The sequence below is a fragment of the Centroberyx gerrardi genome, chromosome 18, assembly GCF_048128805.1.
Source record: "Centroberyx gerrardi isolate f3 chromosome 18, fCenGer3.hap1.cur.20231027, whole genome shotgun sequence".
NCBI classification, from domain to species: domain Eukaryota; kingdom Metazoa; phylum Chordata; class Actinopteri; order Beryciformes; family Berycidae; genus Centroberyx; species Centroberyx gerrardi.
In genome coordinates, this window is record NC_136014.1 from 18,923,048 (window position 1) to 18,941,121 (window position 18,074).

Here is an 18,074-nt window from a genome sequence, read left to right on the forward strand (position 1 = left end):
AGGGAGGGTGGGGGGGCGAGTAAGTCAAGTGGAGTCCCCTATCTCCACCACTGCCTTGATGAGACTTCTGGAGAGGATGGGGTCTGATATCAGAGTTTTTAAATATTCACGCTTGGAGCTTTGAAATGGCTGTGAGGAACCACGGGGCACCACACACCATTAAGAGCTCAGCTATCCCCGCTTCACCCCATACTCAAAGGACAAAGCCCCGGCCAATGAGGAAAATTACACTAAATGAGAATTTTGTCTGTGTCTCGCTGAGTCGGAAATATGCCAGATGTTTGCTGGCTGAGGCGTGTTACCCTGTGCTGAATTTGAAATATGTGCCAATGATACTCAAAATGTCAATTAGAGTGCGCGACGCTCTGTGATCCATGCCATGGCGGAAAGAAAAAAAAATCTCTTGGGTTGACTTCTGACCTTGACACCTCTAAAGACTTTAGAAATCAGAGCAGGTGTCACACATAATACATAAATCATGAATTAAACTGCTACTGTATTTAGGGCCTCAAGGTATGATTTGGCATTTTCCTTAAGGAGAAAGCATTCTCATAGGAGCACACGTGTGAAGGGGCCCACCTTGACCTCCTTGATGTGTGCCTGCATTTCATCCCGCTCCTGCCGGCAGAGCCTGAGCGTCTCCTGCAGCTCGCGCTCCTTCTTGGCCCTGCCGCCCTCCACCATGGCCTTCATGTTGTCCAGCTCCTTCTGGTGCACCTCTCTCTCGAGCTGCAGCTGCTGCCCCAGCGAAGCCCTCTCCTCCTGAACCACGGTCAGCTTGACCTGTAGCTCAGAGGCGCCCCTCTGGAGCTCCTTCCTAGAGCTCTCCTCCTCAGCCAGCCGCTGGGCTAGCTGGACCCGGGCTGAGGTCAGCTCCTTCAGGGAGGCCTGGAGCTCCGCCTGGGCCTCCTGGTCCCTCTGAGAGCGCCGGGCCTGGCTGTCGGCCCGTTCCTCCAGCCTGTGGTTCTCCTCCCTGAGCCGTGCCTGGAGGACAGCTTGATGCTGAGCCTCCTCCTCCAGGGCAGCCGAGGCCTCCCTCACCTAGGGAAGTGATGTTAGGATTTGATCAACTCCAGTCCCTAATTTGGTTCTCCTTAACTATGAGGCTCTTTGATGACTCTCTTGCTGATTTTTTTTTGCCAACAAAACCGAATCGCAACTTTACATCAGTCAGTGTCTGTGGTTGGACTACGCTCCATACAGTTCTAAACAAGCCAATACGCTTGTAAACACAAAAAGAGCCTTCGAGACAAAGACATTTCATATATCCCTACCTTGGCAATGACTTCAATGCTGGCTGGCTACTCTCCAAAAAATGGGCATAAAGATTGCATAAACACACTGTTTTCAGCCAGTCTCCACCTAGTACACAAATTTGAAAGATGTTGTCTGTAATAACAGATCATCCATCTGTACTTGGGGGCTGTACTGTATTTTCTGATTGCAAAGTATTTGACGCTGCACAAGGCAAAATACCTGCCTTTACATCACTGATGGAGGTGTGGCCAGAAGTGCAACACGGTTGAAAGTTTCAGCCCATAAAGAGCAGCGCAACAATTTTCTGCCCCTAGAAGAGGATGCAGGTCTCAATTCCAAAAACATTTAAATTAAGTACAGGATTAATGCTATTCACTGTATAGAAGCCATATAACCATGTTTACAGCTCAAACAATGTGATTTAGTGCTGATTTGCTCTTTAATCAACCACAGTTGCAACAAACTAATAAATTCTCAAACTTCCTTGTTGATTCATTTATTGTCATCATCACGTTGCACCCAAACAGCGTACTGCTTCATGGCACCAGGACGGATTTAACAGGATTGCTGTTACGAATCAAGTTAGTTTAAAGAATCGATCTTCCCACCACAAACAGAAAAACTTCAAAGACTAATGCATGCAGGTTTTCGCATTCCCCTTTAGCGATATGACAGCAAAAACTGATCATCACACAGCCTATTGGTCCTGTCAGCTGTTCTAAACTACTGATATCATATTATTGTTATCCCTGTTGATTTGGAGCGGTAATTGTGTTTCTGGAGGTTCAACCCCAACCCTCACCTCCCGGACTTCCTGCTCCAGGGACAGGTGGCGCTGGCGGGTCTCAGACAGCTCCACATCTTTACGATGGAGCTCCTCCTCGCGCTGGGCCAAACGGCCGAGGATCTCGGTGAGCTCCCTGCGGACCGCCTCAGTCTGCTGACTCAGCATCTTCAGCTGGCCCTGGGAGCTCTCCCTCTCCCTGGTTGCCTGGAGGGAGAAAGAGAGGGAGAGAGAGAGAGAGAGAGAGAGAGAGAAAAAGAGAGTGGAATAGGGAAGTGAAGAGTGACAAAAGAAGAGGAGGCGGAAGATGGTGTACAAAGACGAGCTCTCAGAATAATGATGAGAGTCAGAGAAAGAGAGACAGAAAGAAAGACAGAGAGACCGAGGGAGAGAAACATATGCAGTACCAGCTCCTGCACTGATAGGAAAATGCTAGCACTCAGCTCCCTGATAAGGGACAATGGTCAGGTCTGTTCAAGGCAGATTGGTTCTAATACTCTGGCTTTGACTCGAATTTGCAAAGACTTTGCTGGAGCTCAGCGCCTAATCATTTAATTGAGCACTTAATTCTCCCTCCTAATTCATTAAGGGGGCAGAAATGATTTTGTAATTAATTCGGCTCACGTCGAGTGTGCCAGGTGGGAGTCTGTCCGTCTGTCTGTGAGGCGCAAGGCTGCTGACTGTGAGTTTGGAGGTGACTCATTCACTTCAAATGGAATGGGACTCACTGTGAGGTGACTTTCAAGCTAATAATAATAGTCAGTCATTAATTATTCAACTAAGCACAACCACTATAATATACAGTGCCTTGCAAAGGTAGTCAGACCCCTTGACTTTTTGCAGAGCCTTCTATTCTATCAAAAATAAAAGAAAGATTTGCTCAACATTTCTTATCATTGGTTACTCAAATGTCATATTTAGCATGTATTTAGTGGTTATGAATAACGCTTTCCAATCAATCTTAGAAATGTGTCTTTCTTGCGAGGCTGAGGCCAGGTTCCTTAATTGGCCTGTATGGGATATATGGTTCTTTTATGGATGACATTAGAATCCAGTTCTTTAGATTTAGAAGAAAATATAAATCTTTCCAATCACTATAGTTGAAAATACACAAAGTGCAATTTCAGTGTTTTTTTCCCAGTCCAAGTTTACTATAGAAGTGAATGGAGAAATTGGACAAGAAAAACTCAAATATTCTGTATTTTCCCAGTGATGGGAGGGTGATGATTTATTCTCTCTGAAACTTCAAAAACTGGACTCGAATGGTATCCGTACTGTAAATGAATGAAAGGAAAGGAAAACATTGTTTAGAACATCAGAACCGCTAAATCCGTTCTAAATATGACATCGGAGTTGAGATGATGAGAAATGTTGAGCAAATTTTTGCTAGTGTGGCACTTTAGCCCAAATGAAGCAAACGGTTTGAATAATTATGCAAACTCGCCGTCCCTGTTATTTTAATTTTATTCTTTCGCATAAATTTCTACAATTTTGTTTTCACTTTGATAGAATAAAGTGCTTTGCAGAGAACTCAGACTAAAAATCCTGAATAAATGCATTTTGAAATAATAGCACAACAAAATGGGCAAAAGTCAACGAGTCTGCATACTTTTGCAAGGCACTGTATACAAGTATTACACAATAATATTTAATAAGCAGCACTAGTGGCTCTTTCTCATTTTTGCAACAATGAAAAGGCCGCATTGGATGGATGGGTGGTTGTACAATTCAGAAAAATAATATGAATAAACAATAGTGTAAGCTCTGATGGACCTTCTCAATGCATCTTCTTGCACGCAGAGACAAATGTTAGAGTTTTGACAGATTGTACTCTGGACCCAATATTCTTGCACCTTCTCTAGAATAACTATAAATGCTAGCTGCAAATAGGCCATATACCAATGCTTTTTATAACATCGCAATGCACTGCAAAATAATGCATCTTAGCAAGTCATTTAGTCTCGTATTGAGCGTTAAAACCGTGTTTTCTTTAAATCAAATTCAATTTCCAATGCAGTTTAGCCTGTTTCCAGAATGTTCTTGAAACAAGCGGCTATATCTTGAAATAAGGCAGAATAAGACCAATCACTCCACTGGTATCAAGTCTCTTAATTCAAAGACAGTTCTCAATGCAGTTCAAGTTAAACTGCGCTGTAAACAAGTGACATTTTCTCACCCCATTGGCAGATTTTTTCCACTCGCTTTAAGAAAAATACTATGAAAAATAATATTGTAAGTCTTGATACTAAGTTCATATTTTTTACAATGTGGCAAGACACCCAGCATTATAAAGGTTGGCAGTTACTCAGCAGTAGCCAAGGAGCAAGAGTCTGGCTGCTACTGAAAGCTGTAGCGTCAGAAGTTGTGTAATGAATGCATCTCCTTCAACCGACCTGCGTGGCCTTGTCGGTGTGGACTTGATCCTGGACCCTCGCCTCATCCAGCTCCTTCTGCAGCCTCCTACACTTTGCCCTCCACTGCCGCACAGCCTCTTGGGCCCGGGTCTTCAACTCATCTCTGCTCTGCGTGCTTTCCTGGAGCAGTGCCTCCGTCTCTCTCCTCTCCGCCTGTCCTCGGCTCTGGGAGGATGAATGAATTATTGAATGAGGTGCATTTTCCTTCCATATCTATCCGCATTCCTCAAACCTTAGGATGGGACCCAAAATGTACCATAGGCCTAACTCTGATGGATCTCCATTAGGGATGGGATGATATATCGAAATTCAATATATTTAACTGGTATCAGCACCTCTAGATTAGAATCTCTTATCTAAATGACCCATCCTGATGGATTACAGTGTGACACAATAAAATCAAATCAAAATACCTGGATGTCCCTCAGCTGCTCCAGCATACGTAGCTGCTGTTGCTCCCGCCGCGCCAGGTCCGATGACAATTCCTGGGAAAAAGAAGGGAGGAAGGTTGAGGGCGAGAGTGTGTGTGTGTGTATTTGTGTGTGTTGATGGGTGGAAAAACAGGGGAGGCAGAAGCGTGAGGATGAAGGAAAAGGATGACGGCACCAAAGTGAGGAAAGGAGAGACAAAGACGGCAGAAATGTAAGAAAAGAAGGGGAGAAGAAAAGAGGAACGAGAGGGAGGGATGAGGGAATTTAAGGGGAGTTAGGATAGATAAAGAGAAAGGGGTGGCCTAAGGAGGGCAGCAGGCAAAGAGAGAGAGGTTAAAGAAGGTTAAAGCTATGTTTACATGCTGGCAACAATTGGATTATCTGCAAGGCTGGTCTGAAAAATAGTCTGAGAGTTGCACCGGATTAACTTCATATCCACGAGAAAATCACAACCACTTTGAAGTTTCAAGCTTGATTGAAGTTTAAAGCTGGGGCAAGTTAGGTTACCCTTGTACAGTTGAGGTATTTATACTGGATGAGATTATGTCAGTTAGGAGTAATTAGTCATACACCGATTAGTTATAGACCTATTAGACTGTATGTAAATGTAGTCACAGAGAAATTGAATCTCCCTCCCTATTCTCCTCATTATACTACGTTTTTACTCATTTGCCGTAAAAATGAAACATTTCCAACATCTATTTTGATCTTGACATAAAAACCATAAGAGTCGCCCCAGGTGATACATGCAAAACACCCACTTCATCTTTTAACACCTACTCGGCAATAGGGGAACCGTGGGAGTTTAAACACATTTTTTGGTGAAAGAAACATCGGAGATTGGAGAAATGTGCCAAAGCTTAAAGCACAGCTATTTCTACTAGCATTTTATTGATACCCGCCATAGCCTTGAATACCCCTGCTTAGTGAGGGGATGTTTTTTTAGTTTTATTTTTTTTTTTATGTCTTGTTACAGTGATGGAAGTGACAGATCGCACCAGTGTGAGAAGGATAAATGACTGCTGGTTGACTTCTGATCTCCTATTCCAACTGTCACTTCATCTGACGATTTTAAGAGGATCAAGTGGCACGGAGTTGGCTGAGGATGCGACCATGGATGAGAGGCACCAGACAAACTGAAATAACCCGGCTCTGGAGGATGCATGGCAGCGCACGCACACACACACACACGCAGACTCACATGCATCTTCGTGTTTGTTTGCACTCACGCTCAGATATCCCCCAGTTTCTCCCATTTATTCTTTAGAGAGTATACAGTAGGGAGAGATGAGTGGGGAAAGACATGTAATGCAAGTCATGAGCCTGACCTGAACCTGTGGCGTCATTAGAGCTTGGTATGAAACCTAGCCCGCTGTTTGCCTGGGGCGTCCTATACAAATACCCACTCTCACACAGTCTCACACAAGCTCTCTACACACTATACACACCTCCACCTGTATGCTGAGTTGGACCCGCTCCTTCTCCTTGCGTTCCAGAGCCCTCTTCAGTTCCTCCACCTCACTGAGGATTGAGGCCTTGCTTAGCTGAGCTCGCAGCTCCGCAACTTCTTTCTCCAGGTCTGAACGATCTGAACGATATATACATATACACACACGCACACACACACACACACAAAGACATACACCATATAATTAAATAGTTGTTTGAACAGATGCCTGAAGGTGGAAACAAGGAAAGGAGAACAAATAGTGATATGAAGTTGGAGGAGATGGTGGATGAGCGAACGAGAGAAATAAACAGTGTCTTATGAAAAAGCAAATAAGCCTACATTACCAGTCAAAAGTTTAGACACACACATTTTTCTTTATTTTTTCCTATTTTCCACATTTTAGAATTATAGTAAAGACATCAAAACTATGAAATAACACAAATGGAATTGTGCAGTGACCAAAAAAATCAAAACTATCTTATATTTTAGATTCTTTAAAGTAGCCGCCCTTTGCCTTGATGGAAAGGCAAAGGGTTTGGAAAGAAATTAATACATAGGCATCAACTTTACTATTAATACTTGTCTAAAAAACACATTTCAAGCATTTAAGCATAAGCCTTTAGATCAAAATGGCTTTAGGATATTGAGAAACAATAGTGCAATCAATCAGGTGTGTCCAAACTTTTGCCTGGTACTGTATGTATCCATTTTTTAGGGTGGGAGGAATATTTGAGCAGATTTAACTTTTGAATAATCTTCTTACACTTGTTTAGACATTACTTTAAAAATGGTTACATCATCACCTAGTATTTTGGAAGTTCACACAGATGTTGTGCTGTTAATCACTTCACTTGGGGGCAGACTACGTGTCAGTAGGCACGGTGAGAATATAAATGAAGCGGTGTGAGATGTGAATCAAGGAGGATTCTCCAACGATATCTATGGATATTGTTGCTGAAATGCAGAACAAATAAACATAGTGATTTGATGATGCTACCATCAAATCCTAATTTCTAGATAAAATTCAAATTATAGACAGTAGCATCTAAATCTGCTTAAACTCGCTATTGGATATTCGACTTGAAAACCCATCATGAGAATCTGTCATTTTCAAGATTTTGAATGCTTTTCAATGCCTACTGATGCTCTAAAATCACTATCATTACAAAAAACAATAGGGTACTGAACGGTATGTTTTTTGATCATTTTCTCCAACCTCATCCCAATTTTCTCTCCTCTTATCACCATATCTTGGACTCTCTTCTTCTCTTCTCTTTCTGCGCTACCTTTTCTCTGTCCTCTCACCGAGACTCTCTCATCCTTTCACTGTCTCGACTCGTGCTGCCCCTCCATCCCAGACCTCCCCCCGCTCCCTCCCCCCCATCCAATGTCTCACCCTTTCTTCTCCTCTCAAAAGGTATTATGACTTTCCAGCGGTTACCAATGCATGTGTACTGTCTAAAGGTTTTCTACAAGGAGGAATACCTACATAAGAATAAAAAAGAAAAACAGGTGAAAAGAAGGAAGGTCGGCAACTATAGCTCCCTGGTTACAACAAGAGTTGGCATAGCAACCGATAAACCCCTCTTATGTCCAGTCCCACTACGTTCCCCTCACCTCTCCTTTTCTACCACTGCAGTACAATCCTCTCCCCTCCTTTACCCCCACATCTCTCCCCTCCAAAGCCCCGACCTAAATTCAGTACCTGGCCCTCGCCCTCCACCTCCTCCACCTCTCTCCTCCCTATCAGTGTGCTGGGCGTGTTGCTGAGCAGAGAGCTGAGAGATCTCCAGCCGGGCCCGCTGAAGCTCCGTCTTCTCCTTCCCCGTCCTCAGCAGCTCGCCGCGCATGTCCTCCATCTGGGGGTCACGACCCGCGTAAGATAACACAAAGAAAGACACATGATTGTCTGACTTTGGGTCAAAAAACAACATTATAGCTTCCTTAAAAGTCACTGCATAGCTTGTTGGTTTGGCTCATGGGGTTTACTGTGCATGCATGCACACACACACACGGGGACACACACACACACACACAAACCTGTTGGAGGAGGGAGTCTCTGCTATCCTCTGACTGCTCCAGCAGTCTCCTAGCTCTCTCCAGCTCCTGCTCCATCTGAAGAGCGCACAACAGAAACAACATCAGAACAATCCACAATGCACCAGTGTTTTGGAAATTGATCCGCCTGCAGGAGCCTGTTATCTACCCTCTATGAGGAATTTGCGTTAGGAGTGTAATGCAATTTTTTGTATTATTTAAAAAAAAAATCCCACCTGCTAAGTCCTTCAAAACAGTTATTTGAGTTGAGGAACAGTTATGAAACTGTTTGGAAGGGGCTGCATGTAATTTTCAGCTGAGTAGTTTTGTGCTATATTAACTGCATTGGTAACAATTTAAATGCTAACTATTTCTGCCGCCAATTTCAGAAGAGCAAAAAAAAAAAATGATGCATGAACTTCTGAGGGGCATATTTCCACAACTTTTAGTTCATAATAAATCAAATAACTTGTTTTAGTACACCTTTAAGACTGCATTTACTCACTACAGCTAAACACACCTTGGTCTTCTCCCTTTCTGATTTCAGCAGCCTGGTCTTGATGGCCTCCTCTCTCTCCTGTGTTTGGATTTGGTGGTGTCTCCCCAAAGCCTAGACAACACACACACACACACACACACACACACACACACACACACACACAGGCCACAGAATGTGTTATCATGGCATGCACAAATAAAAGTACTGCAAGACCACAACAGAAGAGGTGTTGTGGAGTCACTAGATAGCATCCATCTCGTCTTCTTGGAACAAAAACCTGGCATCGCGGTGGATTTGTACAACGGCTTAGAGATCAATCCCACTCATTCTGAGCAGGCTGTGGTGATGAATTACCGGCTGCTAGCAATAACATCCACCCAAGTGACTCATCATCTATTTGATTCACATCACAGCAGGCCCACCGGTGGGGAATAAACGTGCCCTCTGCTCTCCCTCCTCTCTTGCTCTTTAGTAGTAAAAGAGATTATTTTCCTCTTCATTTCCTCTTGCTTGTTTATTTACCCTTAATTTTGGGACAAATGCATTATTTCCCATCGCCCCGGGCCCCGCTGGTGTCCCATTAGGGCACTGCTGTGGAGAGGGATGCAAATGAATCAGTAGCTACTATCATCACACACTGTGTGGAAAATGGGGAATCTCTCGCTCACAACGGTTATCAGTCTACATGAAGCTATACAGCGCCCCTCTGTGGTGCACTAATAAACTGCAGGAGATTGGACATGAGGTGAGACAATTGCTAACATACTGATATCACAAACTGCCGTCCTCCCGAGCAAATACATGGTTCAGTTACTTAAAACACATACTGACATTATGTTGATGACTATTCAAACTACAATACGCATAATTTGCATGGCTGAATAGGTTCAGTAAAGTAATAATACAAGAGAGGATGTTCTTTACTGTGATTGTGGGCACAAGCGGCATGCAGCTACCTACGAGTATAGTCTGCATCACCAAAGTGTACCTAATGACAGCGCTCTCTCAGGGATAATGGCTTTTATACAAATGCATGTCTAAGAATAAAAAAGGAGTAAAGATGCCTAATAAATGTAAATGAATGATCTAAGTGTGCAGATCTCTTTCACTCTGATTCAACTGGTACTCCAGCACCTTAGCAAACACTCTCAGTCGGCTGAGCGGTAGCCGCTGTGATACTTGTCAGAGCCTTTATGATTAGTGGTTTTAGCTGACATCTTTCTTAAAGGTGAGGAATGATCACACTATGCTTCACCATATGTTTTATGCTATCATGCTTGCAGTTTAATCCTTTTGTGCCAGGCTTGGCAGCCAGCACGACTTATGTTGTATATGGGGAATCTAGCATTAATAAACTTCCTGTGCGAATGTCATTGGTCAGTATTATCAGTCAAAAATACCCAATGGATATTTTTCCCACGGTAAATACTAGGTGGGGTTGCTTGAGGCCGTTTGGCTTTCTCTTTGCAGCGTCAGGTGCATTTCTCACTCAAGTTGAAAAATTTCAATTCCAGTGAACGCCTCTTAGCCGCCTGCGACAAAGTTGCCTCTACATTTTTTTTGGTCTGTCTGAATGTAGGGTGAGAGCGTCGACAGGGACGGGTGGGATGGAGGGATCACAGCAGAGGAGGGATGGGGAGGAGACAGAGAGAAAGTGTCACCTCCTGCGGCTCGTCAGACATGGCCGCCCGCTGATCGGGCCTTCTCTCTCTCTCCGTGCTCTGGCGCTCGGTGTGCATGTCCCGCTCAAGCTCCTGCAGACGCCGCTCCACACGAGACGACACCTGCAGACAGTAAGACAGAGGACGCCATGGGTCTCACAAACAGCACCCGACGCAGCGGGACAGCATCAGGACAACATGACAAATGAGACGTCAGGAAATGAAGGGGGGTGGGAGACAGAAATATCTTTTAGAACTGAATGGGAGTATTATGTCCGAGATGCAAGAATCCCCAGTCTAATTAGGAAAACATCCACATCCACTTGCATAAGACGGTTAGGGACACAGAAAAGATAACAACATAAAACATGCTGGCTATAATTTGGGAGCATCGTGTTCAACATACTAGTGATGGTGCAGTGAAGAGCCTTGTGCCTGGAAATTTGATTGTAATATTAGCAATGTTAGAGTTCTTTGAAGTTACATTATATTGAGGAAAACTGTTCTTATCTGTTTTCCATTCAGAGAACCAACATATTTGCATATTCCAGGCTTCATTCAGCAGTAACCCTAACATGATGCCCTTAAATTCAGGATGCCTCCACTTTTCTTATTATTATTTCTCCACTTTCTCACTTGTTTCGTAAGCACTTTGTTTTGTAATGTGTGTTTGCCTTCTGTGCAGTTTTTAATGTTTTTATTGTGTTATTTTCTGCTTTTCTGTTTCTAACTTTCTTTTTTATTTTCTATTTTTTAATGTTTTCATTGTACAGCACCTTGTAACTCTGGTTTCGAAAGGTGCTTTATAAATAAAGTTTACTTACTTACTTATGGTGTCCACAACCCTAGATAGCATACTTGGACACTGAAGTATTGAGAGTGAAAGACACAGCTAGAACTCACTGGGTCTTGTCTCTGTGAAGTTGTCAAGTGGTCTGTGAGGTTCTCCATCGCTCGCCTGGTGTCGATATCAGACCTACAAAAACAGACAAATCCAGCGTATTGAAAATATTTACACACCAGAGTTCTCCGTCTTTTTAAAAAAATCATTTTTCAGAATATCATTGATCAAATTGTGAATGTGTAATGTGGCACCACTGAAAATAATTATGCGGTTTAAGATGTTGGGATATGGTGGTGGATCAATTTGGTTAGGTCAGTGGAGATTTTTTTTAATAACTTCAAAATGCCAATTTCTAGTGCCTTTTGAGAGAAGGATCTGTGGCCTTTTGATTTTCCAGCACTATCTCTTTAAATTTCCCATGACATTTTATCATTTTCTCATCAAGGTATTTTCAAAGACTAGAAAACCAGGTATTAATTTTTTATTATTTTTTCTGGGATGAATGGAAACCTTGTATATACAGTGGATAGCAAAAGTGGAAGATCAATATCCTGGAATGGCCCAGTCAGAGCGTGGACCTCAACCCTACTGTGTACAAAATCTGTGGACTGAACTAAAAAGGTGTATGTATATTTTTTATCTCTTTTGCAATTTGAGTGAGCTTGAACTCTTCTGAAAAGAAGAATATGGGACAGAAATTCCTAAATCTGTGTGTGCAGATTTGGTACAGACTTATCCAAACAGACTTACTGCTGCTAACAAAGCAAAACATGCTTCCAGTATTAATTTAATGGCATGCACAATTAAGAAACCGAGGTGTTTTAGTATTCCATTTTAATACATTGTCGGATATGAGTAGCCTTTTTGCCTCGATTTTCCTGGTTGCTAATTAAAGCGAAAAAAAAAGTCTAATTTAACGAGTTTTCATTTCAAGCCTCAAGGCAATAAAACTACAATAATTGAGAGGGTGTGTAGAATTTTGATATCCATTGTACAGATATCCTAAAACCTCTTGCTCACAGTGTATGTCCGCTGTCACAATTTCAGACTGAAGCAAAGTATTCAAGCTGGCATTGGGCAAGCTTTTCATGTCTGATCAGCAGCTAAATAATTGGTCAATTTTTGCTGTGGCTTGTAAGATTATTTACTCTACCAGCTAGTATGGCAGGTAACTAAACATTATTTGGAGGTCCTATTCAGTTCTAAAAATGTACTTGTCTGGTAAAATTGAGATAATGAATGGTGAATTCAGGGATGTTCCCATCACTGTGCCCTGTAAACAAAAAATCTTAGTTTACTGCTTTGGTCTCAAGGCCCTGCCCCTCTTGGATACCTATTCCTCCGGAGGATCTCTCTGTCCAGGTCATGCGACAGTCTTTGCTGGTCACAGCGCAGGTCCCGCAAGGACTGGTGGAAAGTATGGATCTAGGAGGGACAGCAACATACAGATACTGAATAGAGAACATGAGACACAAGCAGCAATGCAGATGTAAGATCACTGCCTTGACAGAGATGCACATTTATTGCAACCATTGTGGAATGTGGAAAGTATAAATAAATAAAAAGAAAGGGGGTCTCTGCACACATTTTATCCCTCTGTATTATTAACATATCAACATGAACAAAATCAGATTTGAATGAAATCTGATCAAGCCTGATCAAAGTGACACAACATCATATCTCTGTTGTTGATTCAGTGTGCCCTCTTGTGGCAGCTCTCAGTAACTACATGACAGAAATGAGTGGCACTGATTGGCACTTGGTCTCACTGCATCCCTTACATCGTCTCCTGCCACGCTGGCATCCTTGAAGCGAACAGTGGCCGACTGAGACCTCCTCCTCCTTCCTGGAGGACCAGCATAGTCCTTCAGCGGAGAGGTAGGGTAGAAACGCTGATCATCTGAAAACACAGATATACAGAGTTTTAAAGTTTTACTTTTAAGATTCAATAACCCCTATCTTATGTCCTACACACACTTCTCATGTAGGCAGAACTCCCTTTTCATTCTATGGATTATTGCCTGTGTATTAACAACATATATACTACTCTGATACTATTCTTTAATAGCTTAAAAAACCTTATGATGCAGCCATGATGCAGATGATAACATCGGCTGAAATACAATTCAAATTCTGGTTAGTGAGGAGGCATTTGTAATAGCCTGAAGTGAACTGTATTCTGTTTTACAGGTCGCATAGACCCAAATCTTGCAGTACATATAACAAAATTAATTAAGTGAGGTGAGCAGAAATAATTTCTTATTTTGGACAAGAAATATACTAACCACAGGCTTGTAAAATTTCCATACCTGAACCAAACTGTTCTTTTTTGTGCTTTTACTTATCTTTGTATTTTATCATCGTGTTTTTATCAATTTGTTTTTTTGTTTTATCTCTGTGCAAATTTTCTAAAACTAAAACTCAACACAACTGTCAGAGAACTCCTTCCTCATTCTCCATACCTGAGCCCGAGCAAGCCTCCAGGTCACTGGTATGCAGGGTGGAGGCGGAGGCCGAGGCACTCTGAGCCCTGGAGGGTCTACTCAGCCTCTGTGCCTGCAGCTGACTGATTGACTCCTCCAGGTTCTCCCTAAGCTAGTACAGGACAGTATGCATGTTATCGACAACACAAGAAAACAGGACACAGCTTAATAGGGGAAAGAAGCAAAAACAGAAATCTAGGAATTGGTAAAGAATGGGGTGAACCGAGATCCTAAAAAAAAATAAAAGAAAATCACATCGTAGAGGGGAACTGGAGAGGGAGAGGTAGAGGCGAGGGGAGTCAAAGAAATAAAAAGGGAGAGAAAGAATGGGGACTGAAGAAACAATGAGATAACGGTTTGTGAGATAATTTGAAAATGATGACTATGTGCCGAGATACGTGTGTTATGGATACTTTGAATGTTATGACGTATGCATTGGAGATGTGAATTTACTAAACAGCTGACAAAACATCTCAGTGCTTCTCGTATATTCATTCTTCAGCGGTAAGACACCACAGCATTACCACAACTACAAGAAAAAATGTGATATTACATTTGAGCTAATTTTCCCATAAACTCATACAAATATTGAGAAATATTTAAAATAAAATAATTAACTGATAATTCATTGTACTAATGTCTCACCAGTGCCATGGCTTCAGCCTGATCGTCTGTATGCTCCGTGTACTGGCCCAGCATCCGGTCTACTTTGTTCAAGTTCCTACTGGTGTCCTGCCAGATAGAAGAAGCTATTAGTCAAAAATGATTGAACATTAAGTATCTTTATAAACCAACACAGACTATAAATAAACACATAAACCCATGGTTTATTACAGGCTTTTAGAGAGGCTTAGGTGCTGATGCTGACAGTATGGTGAGTTTTGCGCTATGATAGGTGGTGGAGGACTCTTAGCAAATAACCTTAAGAAACAAAATAATTAGCCTATACTAATACTACTAACACTATTACTACTACTACTACTACTACTAATAATAATAATAATAATAATAATAATAATAATAATAATAATAATAATGATACACTTTATTTGTATAGCAGCTTTTCAGAAACCTTTACAGATACTTTACAAAGATAAAACACTTCACATAAAAAAAATAAAAGATTATATAAAAAATAGTAAATAATGAATTAGACGGTAATAAATAAGAACAAAAAATTAAGAATCTAAGAATTGTTGCAGAAAGCAAGCTTATAAAAATGGGTTTTAAGAAGATATTTAGTCTAAGCTTGTTGGGCAGGTTGTTCCGCAGTATAGGGGCCTTAATGGAGAACACTTGGTCCCCTTCGGTCTTGAGTCTAGACTGTGGAACAGGAGGGACAGGGTCTGGCTCATAGGGAGTTAAATTGTCAGTGATGTAGCTAGGGGCTAAAAGTAATCAGTAAAACCTTAAAAGTCACCAGTGCAGGGAGGCTTAAATTGGGGTGATATGATCTCTACATTTGGCCCCAGACAGAACTGATGTGGCAGCATTTTGGATAAGCTGTAGGTGTGAGAGGGACTTCTGAGTGAGGTAGGAGTTAAAGCAATCTAAGCGAGAGGAAATAAATGGATGAGTGATCTTGAGGATAGCAGTGGTTTGATTTTACAAATAACTCTCAGCTGCTGAAAACATGACTGCACAACCCTTAACCTGCTTGCCAAAGGTTAAATTGGAATCAAGGCTCGTAGCTGGTTCTTAGCCGCAGGTTTCACATCTCAGGCTAAGCTCCCTAACTGACTGCAGAGTATACTCAAAGAGTCAGGTGGCCTGAAAAGAACAATTTTCAGATTTGTTGTCATTGAGCTGTAGAAAGTTCTTGCACATCCAGTACTTAATGTCTGAGAGGCACTCAAGACTGTAAAGACAGTTGGGGTAACTGGGCTTTAAAGGGAGGTATAGCTATGTGTTATCCAACAAAAAATGTGGCCTAAAATAGAGCCCTGTGGGACCCCCAGCTTACATATAGGAGGAGGATGTATTACTTATTGAGATCAAGAATGGAGAGATAAAAGCTAAACCTGTCTAGAGCTTTTAAAAAGAGCTTTGTCCCCTCTGCCATTGAAGCTCTGAATTCAGTGCAGTGAATATCTTGTGTCAATGTATTGTTAATGTATTGTTGTCTTCCTGTTTTGTATGAATATTGTGTGGTGGGTATGTGTGTACATGTGAGGCTTTGTACAAAGGGTGGAACCAAACTTCCTCTTGTAGGACAATAAAGTATCCATCTATGTCTGAAATGCCAACTAAAAGTTCGGCGTGATCAACTAGAATAGCATGATCCACTGCGTCAAATGCAGCACTGAGATCTAGAAGAACTTAAAGGATAAGGCCGGTGTTTTTTAATGCATTGCTTACGGTCAACAAATCTTATGAAAATAACAAAATCACCAATGAATTTGTTTTGCCAACAAGTCTCGTCCATGTAGCCGATGCCCAATGAAGCCATGTCCCAGCAGCCATAGAACTCCATTGTATTCAAAAAACGATTAAAAACACGTCAAAGAGCCATGCCGTTGCTCTGGGCAACATATTTCATCATTGCGATGCACCGAGCCAGCCGACTTTTTCCTCAAACAACTTAATAAGCTGGCTGTAAACACGTTTGCGATCTCAGGAAAGTAGTTCCATGGCACCGAAAATAGTCCCCGGCGTATTGAAGAATTTGTTCCCATTTGAATGTGATTTGGTAATAACTACAAGAGCCTGACTTTTCGTGGTAACAGTTAGCGATTTTTAAAATTGAAACTATGTCTTTGTGAGCTGTATTTCAAGGTTTTTAGCTTACAATTGGAGCCAATGACTTCCGGGTTGACGGCTAAAAAGGGAACATGGGAAGTCAGAAAGTAAAGGGAGTAGAGCAAACGCATTGTTTATTTTGTTATTTTCATAGGATTTGTTGACGGTAAGCATTGCATTAAAAAACACCAGCCTTATCCTTTAAATTGCACAGTCTCCTGCATGGGTTGTTCAGAGAAGAGCATGTGTGATTTTCAGAGGAGCAGTCTCAGTTCTGCGTAGCGGTCTAATACCATACTGAAACCTTTCAAATATGCTCGAGAATCGAGAGATAATGACTTTCTCAACAACTTGAGATTAAAAAGGAAGTTTGGAGATAGGCAAATAGTTAGGCTATTTAAAATTGTAAAACTTTGGAAAATTCCAGAGGTCAGAGAGCTGTTGACAATAGATACAATTCTCTGGCCCATAGTGTTAAGAACTTTTTTAACGAGTAGTTTAGTGAGAAAAATATCAAGAGGGCATGTGGAAGACTTCATGTGAGAGATAGTTTCTTCCAGTAGTGTTAAAGAGATGGGTTCAAAAAGGGTCAGCGCTGCACAATTATATTAAGGTTATCAAACACTATTCAGGAGCCTTTGATAATGAAAAGGCACTCATTCAGATGCCTCATGCAAGAACAAGCTGTAAAATATTTATGCTGGTGCATTCATTTAGGTGGTCAGAAGACACATGGTATGGCAGAACTGCACAACACAGACAACATTAACTGACCTATGTTCAGTACTTGCAACTGGATGAAATTGAAAACATCCAGACAAACACCATATCTTCATCTGAACGGACGAGACGGAGTACCTGTAAAGTGCTTGCCAGGGTGCTGATCTTCTCGGAGATGCCTGCTGCTTGACCAACATCTCCGTTACCACTGGCTCTGTGACTGTCCCGACCAGGTCTGCGGTGGGCATCACGCCCCCGCGGTCTGTGTCCCCTCACCCTGTCATATCTATCCGACTCGCTGGATGAATCCATAGTTTCGGACAGGGCAGGTCTGTGGGAGGCGGCGAAAAACGGCTGATGGGGCAAATCTGACGATTAGCGACCAGCACTAGCTTCGCCTGCTAAAATCGTCAACGCTAACTGCAACGTTAATCAGATTAACGAGCAAATCTGGCTGGTTTTGAGTTTTCTCTCCAATTGGTGTTTTTGTCATAGCAAGTAGACATACGAGCTTTGTCATCGTTACCCTGACAACCGGTAAAGACTGAAAGCTATATGACCAGCGAGGCCCAACAAATGAAACTGTCAACAACTAATCAATCTCCTTGCTTAGCATTGTTGATGATGCTCCTCCTGGCTAGCAACAAGTGGCAATTTACGTTACAGTTAGCTAGCTAATACAACGTTAGCCAACTAGCTGTGAGATAATCCCATAAAAATTGCTAAAACGCCGCTTGTGTCCAACGGTACCGAGC

General features: G+C 42.1%; 1 protein-coding gene across 1 annotated transcript in view; it reads right to left on the reverse strand.

The window, feature by feature from the left end:
• Positions 1 to 17,631, reverse strand: part of cep128 (centrosomal protein 128) — a 39,187-nt gene extending 21,556 nt beyond the window's left edge. Inside the window, exons 1-15 of the mRNA XM_078289904.1 lie at positions 17,458 to 17,631; positions 14,506 to 14,592; positions 13,840 to 13,972; positions 13,159 to 13,277; positions 12,711 to 12,802; positions 11,437 to 11,509; positions 10,534 to 10,656; positions 8,894 to 8,983; positions 8,377 to 8,451; positions 8,042 to 8,195; positions 6,335 to 6,474; positions 4,869 to 4,940; positions 4,435 to 4,620; positions 2,060 to 2,248; positions 580 to 1,041 (exon numbers count right to left, since the gene is read on the reverse strand). Of these exons, the coding sequence (XP_078146030.1) occupies positions 580 to 1,041; positions 2,060 to 2,248; positions 4,435 to 4,620; positions 4,869 to 4,940; positions 6,335 to 6,474; positions 8,042 to 8,195; positions 8,377 to 8,451; positions 8,894 to 8,983; positions 10,534 to 10,656; positions 11,437 to 11,509; positions 12,711 to 12,802; positions 13,159 to 13,277; positions 13,840 to 13,972; positions 14,506 to 14,592; positions 17,458 to 17,631 (2,169 nt within the window). The remainder of the gene's footprint in view (positions 1 to 579; positions 1,042 to 2,059; positions 2,249 to 4,434; positions 4,621 to 4,868; positions 4,941 to 6,334; positions 6,475 to 8,041; positions 8,196 to 8,376; positions 8,452 to 8,893; positions 8,984 to 10,533; positions 10,657 to 11,436; positions 11,510 to 12,710; positions 12,803 to 13,158; positions 13,278 to 13,839; positions 13,973 to 14,505; positions 14,593 to 17,457) is intronic.
• Positions 17,632 to 18,074: the final 443 nt, after the last annotated feature.